Below are 23,976 nucleotides of genomic sequence, written 5' to 3' on the forward strand. Positions count from 1 at the left end.
TCTATATCCCTGGTAGAAAGCAGTTTCCTGTAGTTCTGACCAGACCTAAACTTCGATATCCCTGGTAGAGAGAGTTTCCTGTAGTTCTGACCAGACATAAACTTCTATATCCCTGGTAGATAGCAGTTTCCTGTAGTCCTGACCAGACCTAAACTTCTATATACCTGGTAGAGAGAGTTTCCTGTAGTTCTGACCAGACATAAACTTCTATATCCCTGGTAGAGGGCAGTTTCCCGTAGTTCTGACCAGACATAAACTTCTATATCCCTGGTATAGAGAGTTTCCTGTAGTTCTGACCAGAAATAAACTTCTATATCCCTGGTAGATAGCAGTTTCCTGTAGTTCTGACCAGACATAAACTTCTATATCCCTGGTAGAGAGAGTTTCCTGTAGTTCTGACCAGACATAAACTTCTATATCCCTGGTAGATAGCAGTGTCCTGTAGTTTCCTGTAGTTCTGGCCAGACATAAACTTCTATATCCCTGGTAGATAGCAGTTTCCTGTAGTTTCCTGTAGTTCTGACCAGACATAAACTTCTATATCCCTGGTAGAGAGAGTTTCCTGTAGTTCTGACCAGACCTAAACTTCTATATCCCTGGTAGAGAGTAGTTTCCTGTAGTTCTGACCAGACATAAACTTCTATATACCTGGTAGAGAGAGTATCCTGTAGTTCTGACCAGACCTAAACTTCTATATCCCTGGTAGAGAGAGTTTCCTGTAGTCCTGACCAGACCCATACTTCTATATCCCTGGTAGATAGAGTTTCCTGTAGTTCTGACCAGACATAAACTTCTATATACCTGGTTGATAGCAGTTTCCTGTAGTTTCCTGTAGTTCTGACCAGACCTAAACTTCTATATACCTGGTTGATAGCAGTTTCCTGTAGTTTCCTGTAGTCCTGACCAGAGCCATACTTCTCATTCCCATGCTATGCTTACCACTGCAGCCAGGTCGGTAAAACTCTAAATCTCTCTGACTTCAGAGTAAAGCTGCTTAATCAGTTAATTCTCTCTGGAATCTGAATGTTGATTGGCTGAATGGATTATAACGATGGGGACATTAATACCCTCAGCCTCTTGGTTCACTACAGATTGCATCCTCACTTTGCACAAACCACTTATATGGACTGAAGTCTGAAGAGAGAATAAACCTAAAGAGCAAATTACAGCATTCAGGACATTCTAGTTGCTGATGTTTCTGTTTTGCTGTTATTGTCGGAGCTGTTTTAGTTGGGGCTGTTATAGTCGGGGCTGTTATAGTTGGGGCTGTTATAGTCGGGGCTGTTATAGTTGGGGCTGTTATAGTCGGGGCTGTTATAGTTGGGGCTGTTATAGTCGGGGCTGTTATAGTTGGGGCTGTTATAGTCGGGGCTGTTATAGTTGGGGCTGTTATAGTCGGGGCTGTTATAGTCGGGGCTGTTATAGAAAGCCCGAATGCGTATGTATTTAATACACGATGGTAAGTTATACAAAGAAAGGTTCTTCTGAGTCTTTTACCCACTTCACACACAAACACATACGCACATGCACATGCACAAATACAGCAGCATTACCACAGCACAAGGCTTCACACATCTACCTCATAAGAGGAGCCATTGACTGCAGTTTGACTCCTCACACACACAGGGGGTTGTTGGGAGGGAGAGGAGGGGAGGGCTGGCGGTGGGGCAGGGGCGAGGCAAGGGCGAGGCCGGGGGAGGTTGTTTGAGAGAAGAGGGGGGCTGAGGCAGAGAGGAGGGGGACCGGGGGCAGGAGAGGGGGTATGTGGCCAGGAGGGGTGGGGTGAGGGGGGCAGAAGATGGGGGAGGGGCAGGGTATAAAAAACATTTGCCAGCCTGTACTGTGCCTGGGCTCTGTTACCATGCAACTGACAAAAAACACTCTCCATAATATTTACACTGCAGCATTATTTTCCACACTGGCCTCCAACAGAAAGAGAGAGAGAAGAGCAGAGAGAGAGAGAGAGAGAGAGAGAAAAGAGCAGAAAGAGAGAAAGAGAGAGAGAAGAGCAGAAAGAGAGAGAGAGAGAGAGAGAGAGAGGAGATATGGAGAGCAAGAAGAGAGAGAAAGAATTCTTCTCCACAATTACAGAACTATAAATGACTGACTGGCGAAGTGATCTATCTCCCTAGTGTTACCCAGTCTACAGTCGGGCTTAAACGGTTCTACCCAGAGTCGGGCTTAAACAGTTCTACCCAGTCTACAGTCGGGTTTAAACGGTTCTACCCAGAGTCGGGTTTAAAAGGTTCTACCCAGAGTCGGGTTTAAAAGGTTCTACCCAGAGTCGGGTTTAAACGGTTCTACCCAGAGTCGGGCTTAAACGGTTCTACCCAGAGTCGGGTTTAAACGTTTCTATCCAGAGTCGGGTTTAAACGGATCTACCCAGTCGGGTTTAAACGGATCTACCCAGTCGGGTTTAAACGGTTCTACCCAGAGTCGGGCTTAAACGGTTCTACCCAGTCGGGTTTAAAAGGTTCTACCCAGAGTCGGGTTTAAACGGTTCTACCCAGAGTCGGGTTTAAATGGTTCTACCCAGTCGGGCTTAAACGGTTCTACCCAGAGTCGGGTTTAAACGGTTCTACCCAGAGTCGGGCTTAAACGGTTCTACCCAGAGTCGGGCTTAAACGGTTCTACCCAGAATCGGGTTTAAACGGTTCTACCCAGTCGGGTTTAAACGGTTCTACCCAGAGTCGGGCTTAAACGTTTCTACGCAGAGTCGGGCTTAAACGGTTCTACCCAGTCGGGTTTAAACGGTTCTACCCAGAGTCGGGTTTAAACGGTTCTACCCAGAGTCGGGCTTATACGGTTCTACCCAGAGTCGGGCTTAAACGGTTCTACCCAGAATCGGGTTTAAACGGTTCTACCCAGTCGGGTTTAAACGGTTCTACCCAGAGTCGGGCTTAAACGGTTCTACCCAGAATCGGGTTTAAACGGTTCTACCCAGTCGGGTTTAAACGGTTCTACCCAGAGTCGGGCTTAAACGGTTCTACCCAGAATCGGGTTTAAACGGTTCTACCCAGTCGGGTTTAAACGGTTCTACCCAGAGTCGGGCTTAAACGGTTCTACGCAGAGTCGGGCTTAAACGGTTCTACCCAGTCGGGTTTAAACGGTTCTACCCAGAGTCGGGTTTAAACGGTTCTACCCAGAGTCGGGTTTAAACGGTTCTACCCAGTCGGGTTTAAACGGTTCTACCCAGTCGGGTTTAAACGGGGTAGGGATTAACTCTCTCTGCATAAGGTTCCATCGCAGCGAGGTAATGTGAAGCGTCCATCCTGTGACATCACTCACTGTCTTAGTCACTATTACCTTCTTGCTGAGTTCATCTCAGGGTTACTACAGTCTCTCTACTACAGTGTAGTAACAGTACTACACAGGGCCAGTTTATAATGTACACTGGGTTATATATTATCATCATGTTTCCACTGAGCTGTCAAATCATCTCTGCCTTCAGGAGACCAGTCACATCAGTACACTACCTCTATTTATTTATTTTTCTCTCTCTCTCTCTCTCTCTCTCTCTCTCTATTCTATATTAATCTCCTCTTCATAATAAGCAGTGAAGTTTAGCCCCTCTGGCTGTTTCTGTCTAGTTATAATATTCTCAAATACCAGACTGCTGTCTCTGTCTCTCTCCGGTCTCTCATCTCTCTCCTGTCTCTGTCTCTATACTGTCTCTCTTTTATAAATGTCTCTCTCCTGTCTCTCATTTATCAAAGTCTCTCTCCTGTCTCGCTCCTGTGTCTTTCCTGTCTCTCTTTTATCAATGTCTCTCTCCTGTCTCTGTCTCTCTCCTGTCTCTCTCCTGTCTCTGTCTCTCTCCTGTCTCTCGTTTATCAAAGGCTCTCTCCTGTCTCTCTCCTGTGTCTTTCCTGTCTCTCTTTTATCAATGTCTCTCTCCTGTCTCTGTCTCTCTCCTGTCTCTCTCCTGTCTCTGTCTCTCTCCTGTCTCTCTCCTGTCTCTGTCTCTCTCCTGTCTCTCTCCTGTCTCTCTCCTGTCTCTGTCTCACTCCTGTCTCTCTCCTGTCTCTCTCCTGTCTCTGTCTCTCTCCTGTCTCTCTCCTGTCTCTCTCCTGTCTCTCTCCTGTCTCTGTCTCACTCTTGTCTCTCTCCTGTCTCTATCCTGTGTCTGTCTCTCTCCTGTCTATATCCTGTCTCTGTCTCTCTCTTGTCTCTCTCTTGTCTCTGTCTTGCTTCTGTCTCTCTCCTGTCTCTGTCCCTTTCCTGTCTCTGGCTCTCTCCTATCTCTGTCTCTTTCCTGTCTCTCTCTTGTGTCTCTCCTATCGCTGTCCCTTTCCTGTCTCTGGCTCTCTCCTATCCCTGTCTCGCTCCTGTCTCTCTCTTGTGTCTCTCCTATCTCTGTCCCTTTCCTGTGTCTGTCTCTCTCCTATCTCTATCTCTCTCCTGGCTCTCTCCTGGCTCTCTCGTTTCTCTGTCTCTGTCTCTCTCCTGTCTCTGTTTCTCTCCTGTGTCTCTCCTGTCTCTCTCGCTCCTGTCTCTCTCCTTTCTGTCTCTCTCCTGTCTCTCTTTTATCTCTGTCTCTCTCCTGTCTCTCTCCTATCGCTGTCTCTCTCCTATCGCTGTCTCTCTCCTATCGCTGTCTCTCTCCTATTGCTGTTTCTCTCCTATCGCTGTCTCTCTCCTATCGCTGTCTCTCTCCTATCGCTGTCTCTCTCCTGTCTCTCTCCTATCGCTGTCTCTCTCCTGTCTCTCTCGTATCTCTGTCTCACTCCTGTCTATCTTTTATATCTGTCTCTCTCTGGTCTCTCTCTTGTCTCCCCTGTCTTTGTCTCTCTCCTGTCTCTCTCTTGTCTCCCCTGTCTTTGTCTCTCTATTGTCTCTCTCTTGTCTTTGCCATGTTTGCCAACCCTCTCTTTCTCCTTTTTGTTTTTCATCCACAGTCTTATGTTGAACCCCCATGCTAACCATGCCTCACCCCCTGCCTGTCTGCCTCACTCCCCTCTTCCTCACCCCCTGCCTGTCTGCCTCACTCCCCTCTTCCTCACCCCCTTCCCTGTCTACCTCTCCTCCGTCTTCTTCACCCCCTTTCCTGTCTGCCATTCCCCCCTCTTCCTCACCCCCTTCCCTCTTCCCCTCTCCCGCCTCTTCCCAATCCCCTTCCCTGTCTGCCTCTCCCCCTCTTCCTCACCCCCTTCCCGCTCTTCCTCGCCCCCTTCCCTGTCTGCCTCTCCCCCTCTTCCTCACCCCCTTCCCTCTTCCTCTCTCCCGCCACTTTCCAATCCCCTTCCCTGTCTGCCTCTCCCCCTCTTCCTCACCCCTTCCCTCTCCCCCTCTTCCTCGCCCCCTTCCCTGTCTGCCTCTCCCCCTCTTCCTCACCCCCATCCCTCTTCCCCTCTTCCTCGCCCCTTCCCTGTCTGCCTCTCCCCCTCTTCCTCACACCCCTTCCCTGTCTACCTATCCCCCTCTTCCTCACACCCCTTCCCTGTCTACCTCTCCTCCCTCTTCCTCACACTCCTTCCATGTCTACCTCTCCCCCACCTTCATCACCCCCTTCCCTGTCTACCTCTCCTCCCTCTTCCTCACCCCCTTCCCTCTCCCCCTCTTCCTTGCCCCCTTCCCTGTCTGCCTCTCCCCCTCTTCCTCACACCCCTTCCCTGTCTACCTATCCCCTCTTCCTCACACCCCTTCCCTGTCTACCTATCCCCTCTTCCTCACACCCCTTCCCTATCTGCCTCTCCCCCTTCTTCCTCAACACCTTCCCTGTTTACCTCGTCCCCACCTTCCTCACCCCCTTCCCTATCTGCTTCTCCCCCTTCTTCCTCAACACCTTCCCTGTTTACCTCTTCCCCACCTTCCTCACCTCCTTTCCTGTCTGCCTCTCCCCCGTCTTCCTCACCCTCTTTCCTCTCCCCCTCTTCCTCACCTCCTTTCCTGTCTGCCTCTCCCCCTCTCCCCCTCTTCCTCACCCCCTTCTCTTTCTGCCTCTCTCCCTCCCTGCTTCTCTTCATGTGTTTCTCTCCCTCCCTCACCCCCTCTTTACCTCCATTCCTCTCTACCCTCCGGCTCTGCTTCTCCCTCTCTCGCCCTCAGCTAAGGCACCAGCAGTGGAGTCTGGTAATGGAGAGTGCTGTCCCCTCAGACCGTGGGAACTACACCTGTGTTGTACAGAACAAGTACGGCACCATCACCCACAGCTACCAGCTAGACGTGCTAGGTAAGACACCACCACAGTTACTAGCTAGACATGCTAGGTAAGACACCACCACAGTTACTAGCTAGACATGCTAGGTAAGACACCACCACAGCTACCAGGTAGACGTGCTAGGTAAGACACCACCACAGCTACCAGCTGGACATGCTAGGTAAGATACCACCACAGCTAGACGTGCTAGGTAAGATACCACCACAGCTACCAGCTAGATGTGCTAGGTAAGATACCACCACAGCTACCAGCTAGACGTGCTGGGTAAGACACCACCACAGCTAGACGTGCTAGGTAGGACACCACCACAGCTACCAGCTAGACATGCTAGGTAAGACACCACCACAGCTACCAGCTAGACGTGCTAGGTAAGACACCACCACAGCTACCAGCTAGACGTGCTAGGTAAGACACCACCACAGCTACCAGCTAGACGTGCTAGGTAAGACACCACCACAACTACCAGCTAGACGTGCTAGGTAAGACACCACCACAGCTACCAGCTAGACGTGCTAGGTAAGATACCACCACAGATAGACGTGCTAGGTAAGACACCACCACAGCTACCAACTAGACGTGCTAGGTAAGACACCACCACAGCTACCAGCTAGACGTGCTAGGTAAGACACCACCACAGCTACCAGCTAGACGTGCTAGGTAAGACGCCACCACAGTTACTAGCTAGACATGCTGGGTAAGACACCACCACAGCTACCAGCTAGACGTGCTAGGTAAGACACCACCACAGGTACCAGCTAGACGTGCTAGGTAAGATACCACCACAGCTACCAGCTAGACATGCTAGGTAAGATACCACCACAGCTAGACGTGCTGGGTAAGATACCACCACAGCTACCAGCTAGACATGCTAGGTAAGATACCACCACAGCTAGACGTGCTAGGTAAGACACCACCACAGCTACCAGCTAGACGTGCTAGGTAAGATACCACCACAGCTAGACGTGCTGGGTAAGACACCACCACAGCTACCAGCTAGACATGCTAGGTAAGATACCACCACAGGTACCAGCTAGACATGCTAGGTAAGACACCACCACAGCTACCAGCTAGACGTGCTAGGTAAGACACCACCACAGCAACCACCTAGACATGCTAGGTAAGACACCATCACAGGTACCAGCTAGACGTGCTAGGTAAGATACCACCACAGCTACCAGCTAGACGTGCTAGGTAAGACACCACCACAGCTAGACGTGCTAGGTAAGACACCACCACAGCTACCAGCTAGACATGCTAGGTAAGACACCACCACAGCTACCAGCTAGACATGCTAGGTAAGACACCACCACAGCTACCAGCTAGACATGCTAGGTAAGACGCCACCACAGCTACCAGCTAGACATGCTAGGTAAGACGCCACCACAGCTACCAGCTAGACGTGCTAGGTACGACACCACCACAGCTACCAGCTAGACATGCTAGGTAAGACACCACCACAGGTACCAGCTAGACTTTCTAGGTAAGATACCACCACAGTTACCAGCTAGACATGCTAGGTAAGACACCACCACAGCTACCAGCTAGACCTGCTAGGTAAGACACCACCACAGCTACCAGCTAGACGTGCTAGGTAAGATACCACCACAGATAGACATGCTAGGTAAGACACCACCACAGCTAGACATGCTAGGTAAGACACCACCACAGGTACCAGCTAGACGTGCTAGGTAAGACACCACCACAGCTAGACCTGCTGGGTAAGACACCACCACAGCTACCAGCCAGACGTGCTAGGTAAGACAGCACCACAGCTACCAGCCAGACGTGCTAGGTAAGATAAAACCTCAGCTACCAGCTAGACGTGCTAGGTAAGACACCACCTCAGCTACCAGCTAGACATGCTAGGTAAGATACCACCACAGCTACCAGCTAGACTGCTAGGTAAGACGCCACCACAGCTACCAGCTAGACGTGCTAGGTAAGACACCACCACAGTTACTAGCTAGACATGCTGGGTAAGATACCACCACAGCTACCAGCTAGACGTGCTAGGTAAGACACCACCACAGCTACCAGCTAGACGTGCTGGGTAAGATACCACCACAGCTACCAGCTAGACGTGCTAGGTAAGACACCACCACAGCTAGACGTGCTAGGCATGCTGGGTAAGATACCACCACAGCTAGACGTGCTAGGCATGCTGGGTAAGACACTCCAACAGGATGTCATAATTTGGGAGAACTGATGGATTCATTGACTTCAGTTCATATTGTCACATGCTATCAGAGTCATCAGATTCCACCTGTGTGTTTGTGTTCTGCTGACAAACCTCCTGCCCCTCTCACTTCTCTGGCCCATTCAGAACGCTCCCCTCACAGGCCCATCCTACAGGCAGGTCTTCCAGCCAATCAGACAGTAGTATTGGGTAGTGATGTGGAGTTCCACTGTAAAGTGTACAGCGACGCCCAGCCTCACATCCAGTGGCTGAAGCACATCGAGGTGAACGGGTCCCGGTACGGACCCGACGGAGTCCCATACGTCAACATACTCAAGGTGGGTGGGACTTTACGGTCTGCTGGACCAATCACGCCTGACATCTTGTCTACTAGAGCAAATCAGATCTGACTTCCTGTCTGCTGGGCCAATCAGACCTGACATCTTGTCTACTAGAGCAAATCAGATCTAACTTCCTGTCTGCTGGGCCAATCAGACCTGACATCTTGTCTACTAGAGCAAATCAGATCTGACTTCCTGTCTGCTGGGCCAATCAGACCTGACATCTTGTCTACTAGAGCAAATCAGATCTGACTTCCTGTCTGCTGGGCCAATCAGACCTGACATCCAGATTGACTTGGACCAATAAGAAGAGACAGAGACACTAGATTAGACTCTAGTATTACTCTCGTCTGTAGTCGCTGTGAGGAAACAAGGGATACTTTGAGTTGACCTCTAACCTCTACATACAGGGTTAGGATGAGGTCATGCGGAGAGTAGTTTTAGTTTGGCGTTCAGTTGATAGTGTTATGTTTGTTTAAAGGATTAACGAGACTAGTCTCTCTCTCTGTAGTCGTCCAGGTTGTTTAGCGTGTATAGTTCTGTAACAGAGCAGTAGTCTGGTGATCTAGAAGAGAGCTTGCAGGATTCCTCTCAGGGGACAACACCCTTTCTTCCCACTAGAGTGTTTTAAAAACAGATTTTATTTCAACTCAGAGAAAGAGACTCCAAGAGAAAGAAAGAATTTTGCTTTCTCATTTTGGCACCGAGGGAATAAAGCAATCATCTGGTTTAGACTAAAGTTAACTAGTGTGGTGGCGGCAGGGAGAGACGGCTGTTAACCACCCAGACTCTGATGTGCTGTGTCGCCTCGTCTGAGAGAGGGAGGAGGAGGAGGAGGAGGAGAGGAGGAGGAGAGCGGGAAGGAGGGAAGAGGCACCCGAAAAAGCCACCATGGAAAAACTGAGCGGAAGAACAAGGGGAAGGGCAGAGTCAGCAGAGAGAGAGAGAGAGAGAAGTAGAAGAGCTGAGAGAGAGATAGAGAGAGAGAGGCAGAAGTGGGAGAGCTGAAAGAGAGAGAAAGAGACAGTGACAGAGAGAGGAAGAGAGAGAAAGACAGAGAAGTAGGAGAGGTGAGCGAGAGAGAGAGAGAGAGAGAGAGAGAGAGAGAGAGAGAGAGAGAGAGAGAGAGAGAAGGGGGGGACAGAGAGAGAGGGGGCAGAGAGAGAGAGAGGACAGAGAGCGAGGGGGCAGAGAGAGAGAGAGTCCAGAGAGCGCCTCGGCTACCCAGACCACGGCTCCACACTATTTTCATCTCCACATAATTGAAGCAGTCTGGGACTGGCCCCACCACAGTCTTTAGAGTTGATCTGAGACTGGCCCCACCACAGTCTTTAGAGTTGATCTGGGACTGGCCCCACCACAGTCTTTAGAGTTGATCTGAGACTGGCCTCACCACAGTCTTTAGAGTTGATCTGAGACTGGCCCCACCACAGTCTTTAACGTTGATCTGAGACTGGCCCCACCAGAGACTGGCCCCACCACAGTCTTTAGAGTTGATCTGAGACTGGCCCCACCACAGTCTTTAGAGTTGATCTGGGACTGGCCCCACCACAGTCTTTAGAGTTGATCTGAGACTGGCCCCACCACAGTCTTTAGAGTTGATCTGAGACTGGCCCCACCACAGTCTTTAGAGTTGATCTGAGACTGGCCATGCCACAGTCTTTAGAGTTGATCTGCGACTGGCCCCACCACAGTCTTTACAGTTGATCTGGGACTGGCCCCACCACAGTCTTTAGAGTTGATCTGAGACTGGCCCCACCACAGTCTTTAGAGTTGATCTGAGACTGGCCCCACCACAGTCTTTTGAGTTGATCTGAGACTGGCCATGCCACAGTCTTTAGAGTTGATCTGAGACTGGCCCCACCACAGTCTTTAGAGTTGATCTGAGACTGGGCCCACCACAGTCTTTTGAGTTGATCTGAGACTGGCCATGCCACAGTCTTTAGAGTTGATCTGAGACTGGCCCCACCACAGTCTTTAGAGTTGATCTGGGACTGGCCCCACCACAGTCTTTAGAGTTGATCTGAGACTGGCCTCACCACAGTCTTTAGAGTTGATCTGAGACTGGCCCCACCACAGTCTTTAGAGTTGATCTGAGACTGGCCCCACCACAGTCTTTAGAGTTGATCTGGGACTGGCCCCACCACAGTCTTTAGAGTTGATCTGAGACTGGCCCCACCACAGTCTTTAGAGTTGATCTGAGACTGGCCCCACCACAGTCTTTAGAGTTGATCTGAGACTGGCCATGCCACAGTCTTTAGAGTTGATCTGCGACTGGCCCCACCACAGTCTTTACAGTTGATCTGGGACTGGCCCCACCACAGTCTTTAGAGTTGATCTGAGACTGGCCCCACCACAGTCTTTAGAGTTGATCTGAGACTGGCCCCACCACAGTCTTTTGAGTTGATCTGAGACTGGCCATGCCACAGTCTTTAGAGTTGATCTGAGACTGGCCCCACCACAGTCTTTAGAGTTGATCTGAGACTGGGCCCACCACAGTCTTTTGAGTTGATCTGAGACTGGCCATGCCACAGTCTTTAGAGTTGATCTGAGACTGGCCCCACCACAGTCTTTAGAGTTGATCTGGGACTGGCCCCACCACAGTCTTTAGAGTTGATCTGAGACTGGCCTCACCACAGTCTTTAGAGTTGATCTGAGACTGGCCCCACCACAGTCTTTAGAGTTGATCTGAGACTGGCCCCACCAGAGACTGGCCCCACCACAGTCTTTAGAGTTGATCTGAGACTGGCCCCACCACTGTCTTTAGAGTTGATCTGAGACTGGCCCCACCACAGTCTTTAGAGTTGATCTGAGACTGGCCCCACCACAGTCTTTAGAGTTGATCTGAGACTGGCCCCACCACTGTCTTTAGAGTTGATCTGAGACTGGCCCCACCACAGTCTTTAGAGTTGATCTGAGACTGGCCCCACCACAGTCTTTAGAGTTGATCTGAGACTGGCCCCACCACAGTCTTTAGAGTTGATCTGAGACTGGCCATGCCACAGTCTTTAGAGTTGATCTGAGACTGGCCCCACCACAGTCTTTAGAGTTGATCTGAGACTGGCCCCACCACAGTCTTTAGAGTTGATCTGGGACTGGCCCCACCACAGTCTTTAGAGTTGATCTGAGACTGGCCCCACCACAGTCTTTAGAGTTGATCTGGGACCGGCCCCACCACAGTCTTTAGAGTTGATCTGAGACTGGCCCCACCACAGTCTTTAGAGTTGATCTGAGACTGGCCATGCCACAGTCTTTAGAGTTGATCTGCGACTGGCTCCACCACAGTCTTTAGAGTTGATCTGGGACTGGCCCCCCCACAGTCTTTAGAGTTGATCTGAGACTGGCCTCACCACAGTCTTTAGAGTTGATCTGAGACTGGCCCCACCACAGTCTTAAGAGTTGATCTGAGACTGGCCCCACCACAGTCTTTAGAGTTGATCTGAGACTGTCCCCACCACAGTCTTTAGAGTTGATCTGAGACTGGCCCCACCACAGTCTTTAGAGTTGATCTGAGACTGGCCCCACCACAGTCTTTAGAGTTGATCTGAGACTGGCCCCACCACAGTCTTTAGAGTTGATCTGAGACTGGCCCCACCACAGTCTTTAGAGTTGATCTGAGACTGGCCATGCCACAGTCTTTAGAGTTGATCTGAGACTGGCCCCACCACAGTCTTTAGAGTTGATCTGAGACTGGCCCCACCACAGTCTTTAGAGTTGATCTGAGACTGGCCATGCCACAGTCTTTAGAGTTGATCTGAGACTGGCCCCACCACAGTCTTTAGAGTTGATCTGAGACTGGCCCCACCACAGTCTTTAGAGTTGATCTGAGACTGGCCCCACCACAGTCTTTTGAGTTGATCTGAGACTGGCCATGCCACAGTCTTTAGAGTTGATCTGAGACTGGCCCCACCACAGTCTTTAGAGTTGATCTGAGACTGGGCCCACCACAGTCTTTTGAGTTGATCTGAGACTGGCCATGCCACAGTCTTTAGAGTTGATCTGAGACTGGCCCCACCACAGTCTTTAGAGTTGATCTGGGACTGGCCCCACCACAGTCTTTAGAGTTGATCTGAGACTGGCCTCACCACAGTCTTTAGAGTTGATCTGAGACTGGCCCCACCACAGTCTTTAGAGTTGATCTGAGACTGGCCCCACCAGAGACTGGCCCCACCACAGTCTTTAGAGTTGATCTGAGACTGGCCCCACCACTGTCTTTAGAGTTGATCTGAGACTGGCCCCACCACAGTCTTTAGAGTTGATCTGAGACTGGCCCCACCACAGTCTTTAGAGTTGATCTGAGACTGGCCCCACCACTGTCTTTAGAGTTGATCTGAGACTGGCCCCACCACAGTCTTTAGAGTTGATCTGAGACTGGCCCCACCACAGTCTTTAGAGTTGATCTGAGACTGGCCCCACCACAGTCTTTAGAGTTGATCTGAGACTGGCCATGCCACAGTCTTTAGAGTTGATCTGAGACTGGCCCCACCACAGTCTTTAGAGTTGATCTGAGACTGGCCCCACCACAGTCTTTAGAGTTGATCTGAGACTGGCCCCACCACAGTCTTTAGAGTTGATCTGGGACTGGCCCCACCACAGTCTTTAGAGTTGATCTGAGACTGGCCCCACCACAGTCTTTAGAGTTGATCTGGGACCGGCCCCACCACAGTCTTTAGAGTTGATCTGAGACTGGCCCCACCACAGTCTTTAGAGTTGATCTGAGACTGGCCATGCCACAGTCTTTAGAGTTGATCTGCGACTGGCTCCACCACAGTCTTTATAGTTGATCTGGGACTGGCCCCCCCACAGTCTTTAGAGTTGATCTGAGACTGGCCTCACCACAGTCTTTAGAGTTGATCTGAGACTGGCCCCACCACAGTCTTAAGAGTTGATCTGAGACTGGCCCCACCACAGTCTTTAGAGTTGATCTGAGACTGTCCCCACCACAGTCTTTAGAGTTGATCTGAGACTGGCCCCACCACAGTCTTTAGAGTTGATCTGAGACTGGCCCCACCACAGTCTTTAGAGTTGATCTGAGACTGGCCCCACCACAGTCTTTAGAGTTGATCTGAGACTGGCCCCACCACAGTCTTTAGAGTTGATCTGAGACTGGCCATGCCACAGTCTTTAGAGTTGATCTGAGACTGGCCCCACCACAGTCTTTAGAGTTGATCTGAGACTGGCCCCACCACAGTCTTTAGAGTTGATCTGAGACTGGCCATGCCACAGTCTTTAGAGTTGATCTGAGACTGGCCCCACCACAGTCTTTAGAGTTGATCTGAGACTGGCCCCACCACAGTCTTTAGAGTTGATCTGAGACTGGCCCCACCACAGTCTTTAGAGTTGATCTGGGACTGGCCCCACCACAGTCTTTAGAGTTGATCTGAGACTGGCCCCACCACAGTCTTTAGAGTTGATCTGGGACCGGCCCCACCACAGTCTTTAGAGTTGATCTGAGACTGGCCCCACCACAGTCTTTAGAGTTGATCTGAGACTGGCCATGCCACAGTCTTTAGAGTTGATCTGCGACTGGCCCCACCACAGTCTTTAGAGTTGATCTGGGACTGGCCCCCCCACAGTCTTTAGAGTTGATCTGAGACTGGCCTCACCACAGTCTTTAGAGTTGATCTGAGACTGGCCCCACCACAGTCTTAAGAGTTGATCTGAGACTGGCCCCACCACAGTCTTTAGAGTTGATCTGAGACTGTCCCCACCACAGTCTTTAGAGTTGATCTGAGACTGGCCCCACCACAGTCTTTAGAGTTGATCTGAGACTGGCCCCACCACAGTCTTTAGAGTTGATCTGAGACTGGCCCCACCACAGTCTTTAGAGTTGATCTGAGACTGGCCCCACCACAGTCTTTAGAGTTGATCTGGGACTGGCCCCACCACAGTCTTTAGAGTTGATCTGAGACTGGCCTCACCACAGTCTTTAGAGTTGATCTGAGACTGGCCCCACCACAGTCTTTAGAGTTGATCTGAGACTGGCCCCACCAGAGACGGGCCCCACCACAGTCTTTAGAGTTGATCTGAGACTGGCCCCACCACTGTCTTTAGAGTTGATCTGGGACTGGCCTCACCACAGTCTTTAGAGTTGATCTGAGACTGGCCCCACCACAGTCTTTAGAGTTGATCTGAGACTGGCCCCACCACAGTCTTTAGAGTTGATCTGGGACTGGCCCCACCACAGTCTTTAGAGTTGATCTGAGACTGGCCCCACCACAGTCTTTAGAGTTGATCTGAGACTGGCCCCACCACAGTCTTTAGAGTTGATCTGAGACTGGCCCCACCACAGTCTTTAGAGTTGATCTGGGACTGGCCCCACCACAGTCTTTAGAGTTGATCTGAGACTGGCCCCACCATGAAATCTTACGACTATGACTGAGTGGGGGGGGGGGGGGGGGGGTCTACTGACATCTTAAGACTATAACATTTTAATGAATGGTAAGTATATTATACAGTTGAAGTCAGAAGTTTACAGACACCTTAACCAAGTACATTTAATCTCAGTTTTTCACAATTCCTGACATTTAATCCTAGTAAAAATTCCCTGTCTTATGTCAGTTAGGATCAACACTTTATTTTAAGAATGTGAAATGTCAGAATAATAGTAGAGAGAATTATTTATTTCAGCTTTTATTTCTTTCATCACATTCCCAGTGGGTCAGAAGTTTACATACACTCAATTAGTATTTGGTAGCATTGCCTTTACATTGTTTAACTTGGGTCAAACGTTTCGTGTAGCCTTCCACAAGCTTCCCACAATACATTGGGTGAATTTTGGCCCATTCCTCCTGACAGAGCTGGTGTAACTGAGTCAGGTTTGTGGGCCTTCTTGCTCGCACACACTTTTTCAGTTCTGCCCACAAATTTTCTATAGGATTGAGGTCAGGGCTTTGTGACGGCCACTCCATTACCTTGCCTTTGTTGTCCTTAAGCCATTTTGCCACAACTTTGGAAGTATGCTTGGGGTCATTGTTCATTTGGAAGACCCATTTGCGACCAAGCTTGAACTTTCTGACTGATATCTTGAAATGTTGCTTCAATATATCCACATAATTTTCCTCCCTCATGAAGCCATCTATTTTGTGAAGTGCACCAGTCCCTCCTGCAGCAAAGCACCCCCACAACATGATGCTGCCACCCCCGTGCTTCACGGTTGGGATGGTGTTCTTCAGCTTGCAAGCCTCCCACTTTTTCCTCCGAACATAACGATGGTCATTATGGCCAAACAGTTCTATTTTTGTTTCATCAGACCAGAGGACATTTCTCCAAAAAGTACGATCTTTGTCCCCATGTGCAGTTGCAAACCGTTGTCTGGCTTTTTTATGGCGGTTGTGGAGCAGTGGCTTCTTCCTTGCTGAACGGCCTTTCAGGTTATGTTGATATAGGACTTGTTTTACTGTGGATATAGATACTTTTGTACCCGCTTCCTCCAGCATCTTCCCAAGGTCCTTTGCTGTTGTTCTGGGATTGATTTGCACTTTTCGCACCAAAGTGCATTCATCTCTAGGAGACAGAACGCGTCTCCTTCCTGAGCGGTATGATGGCTGCGTGGTCCCATGGTGTTTATACTTGTGTACTATTGTTTGTACAGATGAACGTGGTACCTTCAGGCATTTGGAAATTGCTCCCAAGGATGAACCAGACTTGTGGAGGTCTACCATTTTTTTCTGAGGTCTTGGCTGATTTCTTTTGATTTCCCCATGATGTCAAGCAAATAGTCACTGAGTTTGAAGGTAGGCCTTGAAATACATCCACAGGTACACTTCCAATTGACTCAAATGATGTAAATTAGCCTATCAGAAGCTTCTAAAGCCATGACATCATTTTCTGGAATTTTCCAAGCTGTTTAAAGGCACAGTCAACTTTGTGTATGTAAACTTCTGACCCACGAATTGTGATACAGTGATATAATCTGTCGGTAAACAATTTTGGAGAAATTGACTTGTGTCATGCACAAAGTAGATGTCCTAACCGACTTGCTAAAACTATAGTTTGTTAACAAGAAATTTGTGGAGTGGTTGAAAAACGAGTTTTAATGACTCCAACCTAAGTGTATGTAAACTTCCAACCTCAACTGTATAATGTTTGTCATTTAGCAGATACTTTTATTCACAGTCATTCCTATATAAATGTTTTCCATGAGTGAGCCAGATATAATATATTAATACTTCATATGATAAATGATCTGTTTTTATGAACCAGCTACAGTTTAATATATGATCTGTTTTCTCCTCGTGTTTAATTATTGATCAACAGTCACGAGTAATGATGCGGTGTGTCTGTGTTTTGCATATGTACTTATATAAGCCTTTCCTTTCCTTTTCCTTTAATGTCCTTATCTACAGCTTCCATGTCACGGTGTGTTTTAACCACAGAGATCCGATTGGATCAAAGTTTTTCCTTTAACAAAATGGATAATTTTTAGGCATGTTTGCTAGGATCCCAATGTAGAGGTATAATATGTAATTATATGGTTCTAACTCTCCTCTCCTCCAGAGTCCAGTCAGCAGGAGGACAGAGGTTGATGTTATACTGGCTGTGTTGTTGTTGTTGTTTACACCAGTGTGTTTTAACCCCTTCTATCCAGAGTCTAGTCAGCAGGAGGCCAGAGGTTGATGTTATACTGCCTGTGTTGTTGTTGTTGTTGTTTACACCAGTGTGTTTTAACCCCTTCTATCCAGAGTCTAGTCAGCAGGAGGACAGAGGTTGATGTTATACTGGCTGTGTTGTTGTTGTTGTTTACACCAGTGTGTTTTAACCCCTTCTATCCAGAGTCTAGTCAGCAGGAGGACAGAGGTTGATGTTATACTGGCTGTGTTGTTGTTTTTGTTTACACCAGTGTGTTTTAACCCCTTCTCTCCAGAGTCTAGTCAGCAGGAGGACAGAGGTTGATGTTATACTGGCTGTGTTGTTGTTTTTGTTGTTTACACCAGTGTGTTTTAACCCCTTCTATCCAGAGTCTAGTCAGCAGGAGGACAGAGGTTGATGTTATACTGGCTGTGTTGTTGTTGTTGTTTACACCAGTGTGTTTTAACCCCTTCTCTCCAGAGTCTAGTCAGCAGGAGGACAGAGGTTGATGTTATACTGGCTGTGTTGTTGTTTTTGTTGTTTACACCAGTGTGTTTTAACCCCTTCTATCCAGAGTCTAGTCAGCAGGAGGACAGAGGTTGATGTTATACTGGCTGTGTTGTTGTTTTTGTTGTTTACACCAGTGTGTTTTAACCCCTTCTCTCCAGAGTCTAGTCAGCAGGAGGACAGAGGTTGATGTTAAACTGAATGTGTTGAATGTGACCGAAGCTGATGCCGGGAAGTACTGTTGTCGAGCATCTAACTTTGTAGGAAAGTCAGAAAACGCCTTCTGGCTCTCAGTATACAGACCAGGTAAACCAGGTAAACCCACTATCACTACGACCACCTGGCGCTCCAAGCTGTCTACTGTTGTAACAACCCTCCTCTCTCTATCTAACCCATCTGTTTCCCTCCTCTATCTCTTCCTCTATCTCCCTAGTCTCTCCCTCTATCTCTCCCTCTCTATATCTCCCTCTATATCTCTCCCTCTATGTTTACTCTCCTCTATCTCTCCCTCTCTGTTTCCCCTCCTCTATCTCTCCCTCTATCTCTCCCTCTATCTCTCCCTCTATCTCCCTCCATATCTCCCTCTATATCTCCCCCTCTATCTCTCCCTCTACATCTCCCTCTATATCTCCCCCTCTATCTCTCCCTCTCTGTCTCCCCTCTATCTCTCCCTCTATCTCCCTCTCTATCTCCCTCTGTCTCCCCTCTATCTCTCCTTCTCTGTTTACTCTCCTCTATCTATCTCTCCTTCTCTCTCCCTTTCTGTTTCCCCTCCTCTATATCTCCCTCTATCTCCCTCTATCTCCCTCTGTCTCTCCCCTCTGTTTCCCCTATCTCTCTCTATATGTCCCCTGTTCTGGCTCAGTCTGTCTCTCCTGTGCTGCTTAATGGCTGGCTGGTTGATGAGCACAACCCCCCCCCCCCACTCTCCTATATTAGGGTTGAGCTGATGTTTGTCAGGTAGCTTGTCTCATCCATTTACCATCTCCTGCTTCAGATCAATACAACCACAAGTTCACACCCTTCATTAGTGCTAGTACTTCAATAGGCTGCCCTCTCCCCTATCCTCAAACACACACCATGTTATGCCAGCCATATCAGTGTATTCATCCCTCTCTCCACTCTCCTCAGTTCGACAGCAGTATTATGGTGTGGTGGTGATATGGAACCTCTGGGTGATGGCTTCTCTATGGCTGCTCTGGGTGTCCGCTGTTGTCAGGTGGCGGTAAAGACCATCCTGGTGATGTAACATCAAGCCGACTTTAGCCCGGTGGAATAAGGTCTTCAGTCCTGCTTCCTGTGACCCCCTAACCTCTAACCCTAACCCTCTATTCCCATGGTGACTCCTGGTGTTCTGTGGTTTTAGTGTTTTGGTGTTTGGTGCATTTTCTCTTGGAGCATTTGGTTTATGAAATCTCTTTCTGTTCTCCCTCCTCCTCCCCTCCTCTCCTCCTCCCCTCCTCCCCTCCTCTCCTCCTCCTCTCCAGACGGCTGGTATAAACACTACGGATAAGGAACTAGAGAGCCTCTTCCTTACCAATGTGTCTTTAGAGGATGCAGGAGAGTATACTTGTCTAGCAGGGAACTCTATTGGGTATGCTTACCACTCTGCTTGGCTCACCGTGCTCCCAGGTATACCCTCCCCTCTCTCTCTCCTCTATGTCTCATTTAACTGTTGAATCTCTCCATTTCTGTTTCTATATATGTGTCATGTATTTACTCAGTAGCACAGTATTCAGCTGAAGAAGCACCACCATCCTAGAGATGACTGTAGTGTAGAGACTTCAGTATGAGTGTTGATGATTACTGCTTGTTAACACGTCAGCCATGCTGAACTATGACCCCCAGCCTCCTAGAGACTGAACTATGACCCCCAGCCTCCTAGACTGAACTATGACCCCCAGCCTCCTAGACTGAACTATGACCCCCAGCCTCCTAGACTGAACTATGACCCCCAGCCTCCTAGACTGAACTATGACCCCCAGCCTCCTAGAATGAACTATGACCCCCAGCCTCCTAGACTGAACTATGACCCCCAGACTCCTAGAGCCTGAACTATGTCCCCCAGCCTCCTAGACTGAACTATGACCCCCAGCCTCCTAGACTGGACTATGACCCCCAGCCTCCTAGACTGAACTATGACCCCCAGCCTCCTAGAGACTGAACTATGACCCCCAGCCTCCTAGACTGAACTATGACCCCCAGCCTCCTAGACTGAACTATGACCCCCAGCCTCCTAGAGGCTGAACTATGACCCCCAGCCTCCTAGACTGAACTATGACCCCCAGCCTCTTAGACTGAACTATGACCCCCAGCCTCCTAGACTGAACTATGACCCCCAGCCTCCTAGAGACTGAACTATGACCCCGAACTATGACCCCCAGCCTCCTAGACTGAACTATGACCCCCAGCCTCCTAAACTGAACTATGACCCCCAGCCTCCTAGACTGAACTATGACCCCCAGCCTCCTAGATAGTGAACTATGACCCCCAGCCCCCTAGACTGAACTATGACCCCCAGCCTCCTAGACTGAACTATGACCCCCAGCCTCCTAGACTGAACTATGACCCCCAGCCTCCTAGACTGAACTATGACGGCCATTCTCCTAGACTGAACTATGACCCCCAGCCTCCTAGACTGAACTATGACCCCCAGCCTCCTAGACTGAACTATGACCCCCAGCCTCCTAGACTGAACTATGACCCCCAGCCTCCTAGACTGAACTATGACCCCCAGCCTCCTAGACTGAACTATGTCCCCCAGCCTCCTTGACTGAACTATGACCCCCAGCCTCCTAGACTGAACTATGACCCCCAGCCTCCTAGACTGAACTATGACCCCCAGCCTCCTAGATACTGAACTATGACCCCCAGCCTCCTAGACTGAACTATGACCCCCAGCCTCCTAGACTGAACTATGACCCCCAGCCTCCTAGACTGAACTATGACCCCCAGCCTCCTAGACTGAACTATGACCCCCAGCCTCCTAGAGACTGAACTATGACCCCCAGCCTCCTAGAGACTGAACTATGACCCCCAGCCTCCTAGACTGAACTATGACCCCCAGCCTCCTAGACTGAACTATGACCCCCAGCCTCCTCCTAGACTGAACTATGTCCCCCAGCCTCCTAGAGACTGAACTATGACCCCCAGCCTCCTAGAGACTGAACTATGACCCCCAGCCTCCTAGACTGAACTATGACCCCCAGCCTCTTAGACTGAACTATGTCCCCAGCCTCCTAGACTGAACTATGACCCCCAGCCTCCTAGACTGAACTATGACCCCCAGCCTCCTAGAGACTGAACTATGACCCCCAGCCTCCTAGACTGAACTATGACCCCCAGCCTCCTAGAGACTGAACTCTGAACTAACAGTAGAAGGGTTTAGGGTTAGTGGAATAGTAACAGTAGAAGGGTTAGTTGAATAGTAACAGTAGAAGGGTTTAGGGTTAGTGGAATAGTAACAGTAGAAGGGTTTAGGGTTAGTGGAATAGTAACAGTAGAAGGGTTAGAGGAATAGTAACAGTTGAAGGGTTTAGGGTTAGTGGAATAGTAACAGTAGAAGGGTTAGTGGAATAGTAACAGCAGAAGGGTTTAGGGTTAGTGGAATAGTAACAGTAGAAGGGTTAGTGGAATAGTAACAGTAGAAGGGTTTAGGGTTAGTGGAATAGTAACAGTAGAAGGGTTAGTGGAATAGTAACAGTAGAAGGGTTAGTGGAATAGGAACAGTAGAAGGGTTTAGGGTTAGTGGAATAGTAACAGTAGAAGGGTTAGTGGAATAGTAACAGTAGAAGGGTTAGAGGAATAGTAACAGTAGAAGGGTTAGTGGAATAGTAACAGTAGAAGGGTTAGTGGAATAGGAACAGTAGAAGGGTTTAGGGTTAGTGGAATAGTAACAGTAGAAGGGTTAGTGGAATAGTAACAGTAGAAGGGTTTAGGGTTAGTGGAATAGTAACAGTAGAAGGGTTAGAGGAATAGTAACAGTAGAAGGGTTAGTGGAATAGTAACAGTAGAAGGGTTTAGGGTTAGAGGAATAGTAACAGTAGAAGGGTTAGTGGAATAGTAACAGTAGAAGGGTTAGTGGAATAGTAACAGTAGAAGGGTTTAGGGTTAGTGGAATAGTAACAGTAGAAGGGTTTAGGGTTAGAGGAATAGTAACAGTAGAAGGGTTAGTGGAATAGTAACAGTAGAAGGGTTTAGGGTTAGTGGAATAGTAACAGTAGAAGTGTTAGAGGAATAGTAACAGTAGAAGGGTTTAGGGTTAGTGGAATAGTAACAGTAGAAGTGTTAGTGGAATAGTAACAGTAGAAGGGTTTAGGGTTAGTGGAATAGTAACAGTAGAAGGGTTAGAGGAATAGTAACAGTAGAAGGGTTAGAGGAATAGTAACAGTAGAAGGGTTTAGGGTTAGTGGAATAGTAACAGTAGAAGTGTTAGAGGAATAGTAACAGTAGAAGGGTTTAGGGTTAGAGGAATAGTAACAGTAGAAGGGTTAGAGGAATAGTAACAGTAGAAGGGTTAGAGGAATAGTAACAGTAGAAGGGTTAGAGGAATAGTAACAGTTGAAGGGTTTAGGGTTAGTGGAATAGTAACAGTAGAAGGGTTAGTGGAATAGTAACAGTAGAAGGGTTTAGGGTTAGTGGAATAGTAACAGTAGAAGGGTTTAGGGTTAGTGGAATAGTAACAGTAGAAGGGTTTAGGGTTAGTGGAACAGTAGAAGGGTTAGTGGAATATTAACAGTAGAAGGGTTAGTGGAATAGTAACAGTAGAAGGGTTAGAGGAATAGTAACAGTAGAAGGGTTAGTTGAATAGTAACAGTAGAAGTGTTAGTGGAATAGTAACAGTTGAAGGGTTTAGGGTTAGTGGAATAGTAACAGTAGAAGGGTTAGTTGAATAGTAACAGTAGAAGGGTTTAGGGTTAGTGGAATAGGAACAGTAGAAGGGTTTAGGGTTAGTGGAATAGTAACAGTAGAAGGGTTAGTGGAATAGGAACAGTAGAAGGGTTTAGGGTTAGTGGAATAGTAACAGTAGAAGGGTTAGTGGAATATTAACAGTAGAAGGGTTAGTGGAATAGTAACAGTAGAAGGGTTAGAGGAATAGTAACAGTAGAAGGGTTTAGGGTTAGTGGAATAGTAACAGTAGAAGGGTTTAGGGTTAGTGGAATAGTAACAGTAGAAGGGTTAGTGGAATAGGAACAGTAGAAGGGTTTAGGGTTAGTGGAATAGTAACAGTAGAAGTGTTAGAGGAATAGTAACAGTAGAAGGGTTTAGGGTTAGTGGAATAGTAACAGTAGAAGGGTTTAGGGTTAGTGGAATAGTAACAGTAGAAGGGTTAGTGGAATAGTAACAGTAGAAGGGTTAGAGGAATAGTAACAGTAGAAGGGTTTAGGGTTAGTGGAATATTAACAGTAGAAGTGTTAGTGGAATAGTAACAGTAGAAGGGTTAGTGGAATAGTAACAGCAGAAGGGTTAGAGGAATAGTAACAGTTGAAGGGTTTAGGGTTAGTGGAATATTAACAGTAGAAGTGTTAGTGGAATAGTAACAGTAGAAGGGTTTAGGGTTAGTGGAATAGTAACAGTAGAAGGGTTTAGGGTTAGTGGAATAGTAACAGTAGAAGGGTTAGTGGAATAGTAACAGTAGAAGGGTTAGAGGAATAGTAACAGTAGAAGGGTTAGAGGAATAGTAACAGTAGAAGGGTTAGTGGAATAGTAACAGTAGAAGGGTTTAGGGTTAGTGGAATAGTAACAGTAGAAGGGTTAGTGGAATAGTAACAGTAGAAGGGTTTAGGGTTAGAGGAATAGTAACAGTAGAAGGGTTAGTGGAATAGTAACAGTTGAAGGGTTTAGGGTTAGTGGAATAGTAACAGTAGAAGGGTGAGGAATAGTAACAGTAGAGGGTTAGTGGAATAGTAACAGTAGAAGGGTTAGTGGAATAGTAACAGTAGAAGGGTTTAGGGTTAGTGGAATAGTAACAGTAGAAGGGTTAGTGGAATAGTAACAGTAGAAGGGTTAGTGGAATAGGAACAGTAGAAGGGTTTAGGGTTAGTGGAATAGTAACAGTAGAAGGGTTAGTGGAATAGGAACAGTAGAAGGGTTTAGGGTTAGAGAGCTCATTTTAAAAGCTTTCAGTTCCTGAAGTTCCTGTACGGTAAAGTGACCTTTTTCCCACGCTGCTCCTTATCAGGGTCGTTACGTTCAAACCTGAGCCACTATTATTCTAGTTT

At 48.2% G+C, this 23,976-nt stretch overlaps 1 protein-coding gene across 7 annotated transcripts in view; it reads left to right on the forward strand.

The window, feature by feature from the left end:
• Positions 1-23,976, forward strand: part of fgfr3 (fibroblast growth factor receptor 3) — a 301,397-nt gene that overhangs the window by 173,663 nt on the left and 103,758 nt on the right. For 5 of the 7 annotated variants that reach the window (XM_082955832.1, XM_045723813.2, XM_045723812.2 and 2 more), the window contains 3 exons: positions 6,049-6,172; positions 8,484-8,674; positions 17,917-18,070. In XM_082955832.1, coding sequence (XP_082811958.1) covers positions 6,049-6,172; positions 8,484-8,674; positions 17,917-18,070 — 469 coding nt within the window. Of the gene's footprint in view, positions 1-6,048; positions 6,173-8,483; positions 8,675-17,916; positions 18,071-19,242; positions 19,388-23,976 lie in introns of all 7 variants that reach the window. The other 2 variants (XM_045723816.2, XM_045723815.2) reach the window with 1 other exon arrangement.

Source organism: Salmo salar, chromosome 09 (assembly GCF_965601325.2).
Source record: "Salmo salar chromosome 09, fSalSal1, whole genome shotgun sequence".
Taxonomy (NCBI): domain Eukaryota; kingdom Metazoa; phylum Chordata; class Actinopteri; order Salmoniformes; family Salmonidae; genus Salmo; species Salmo salar.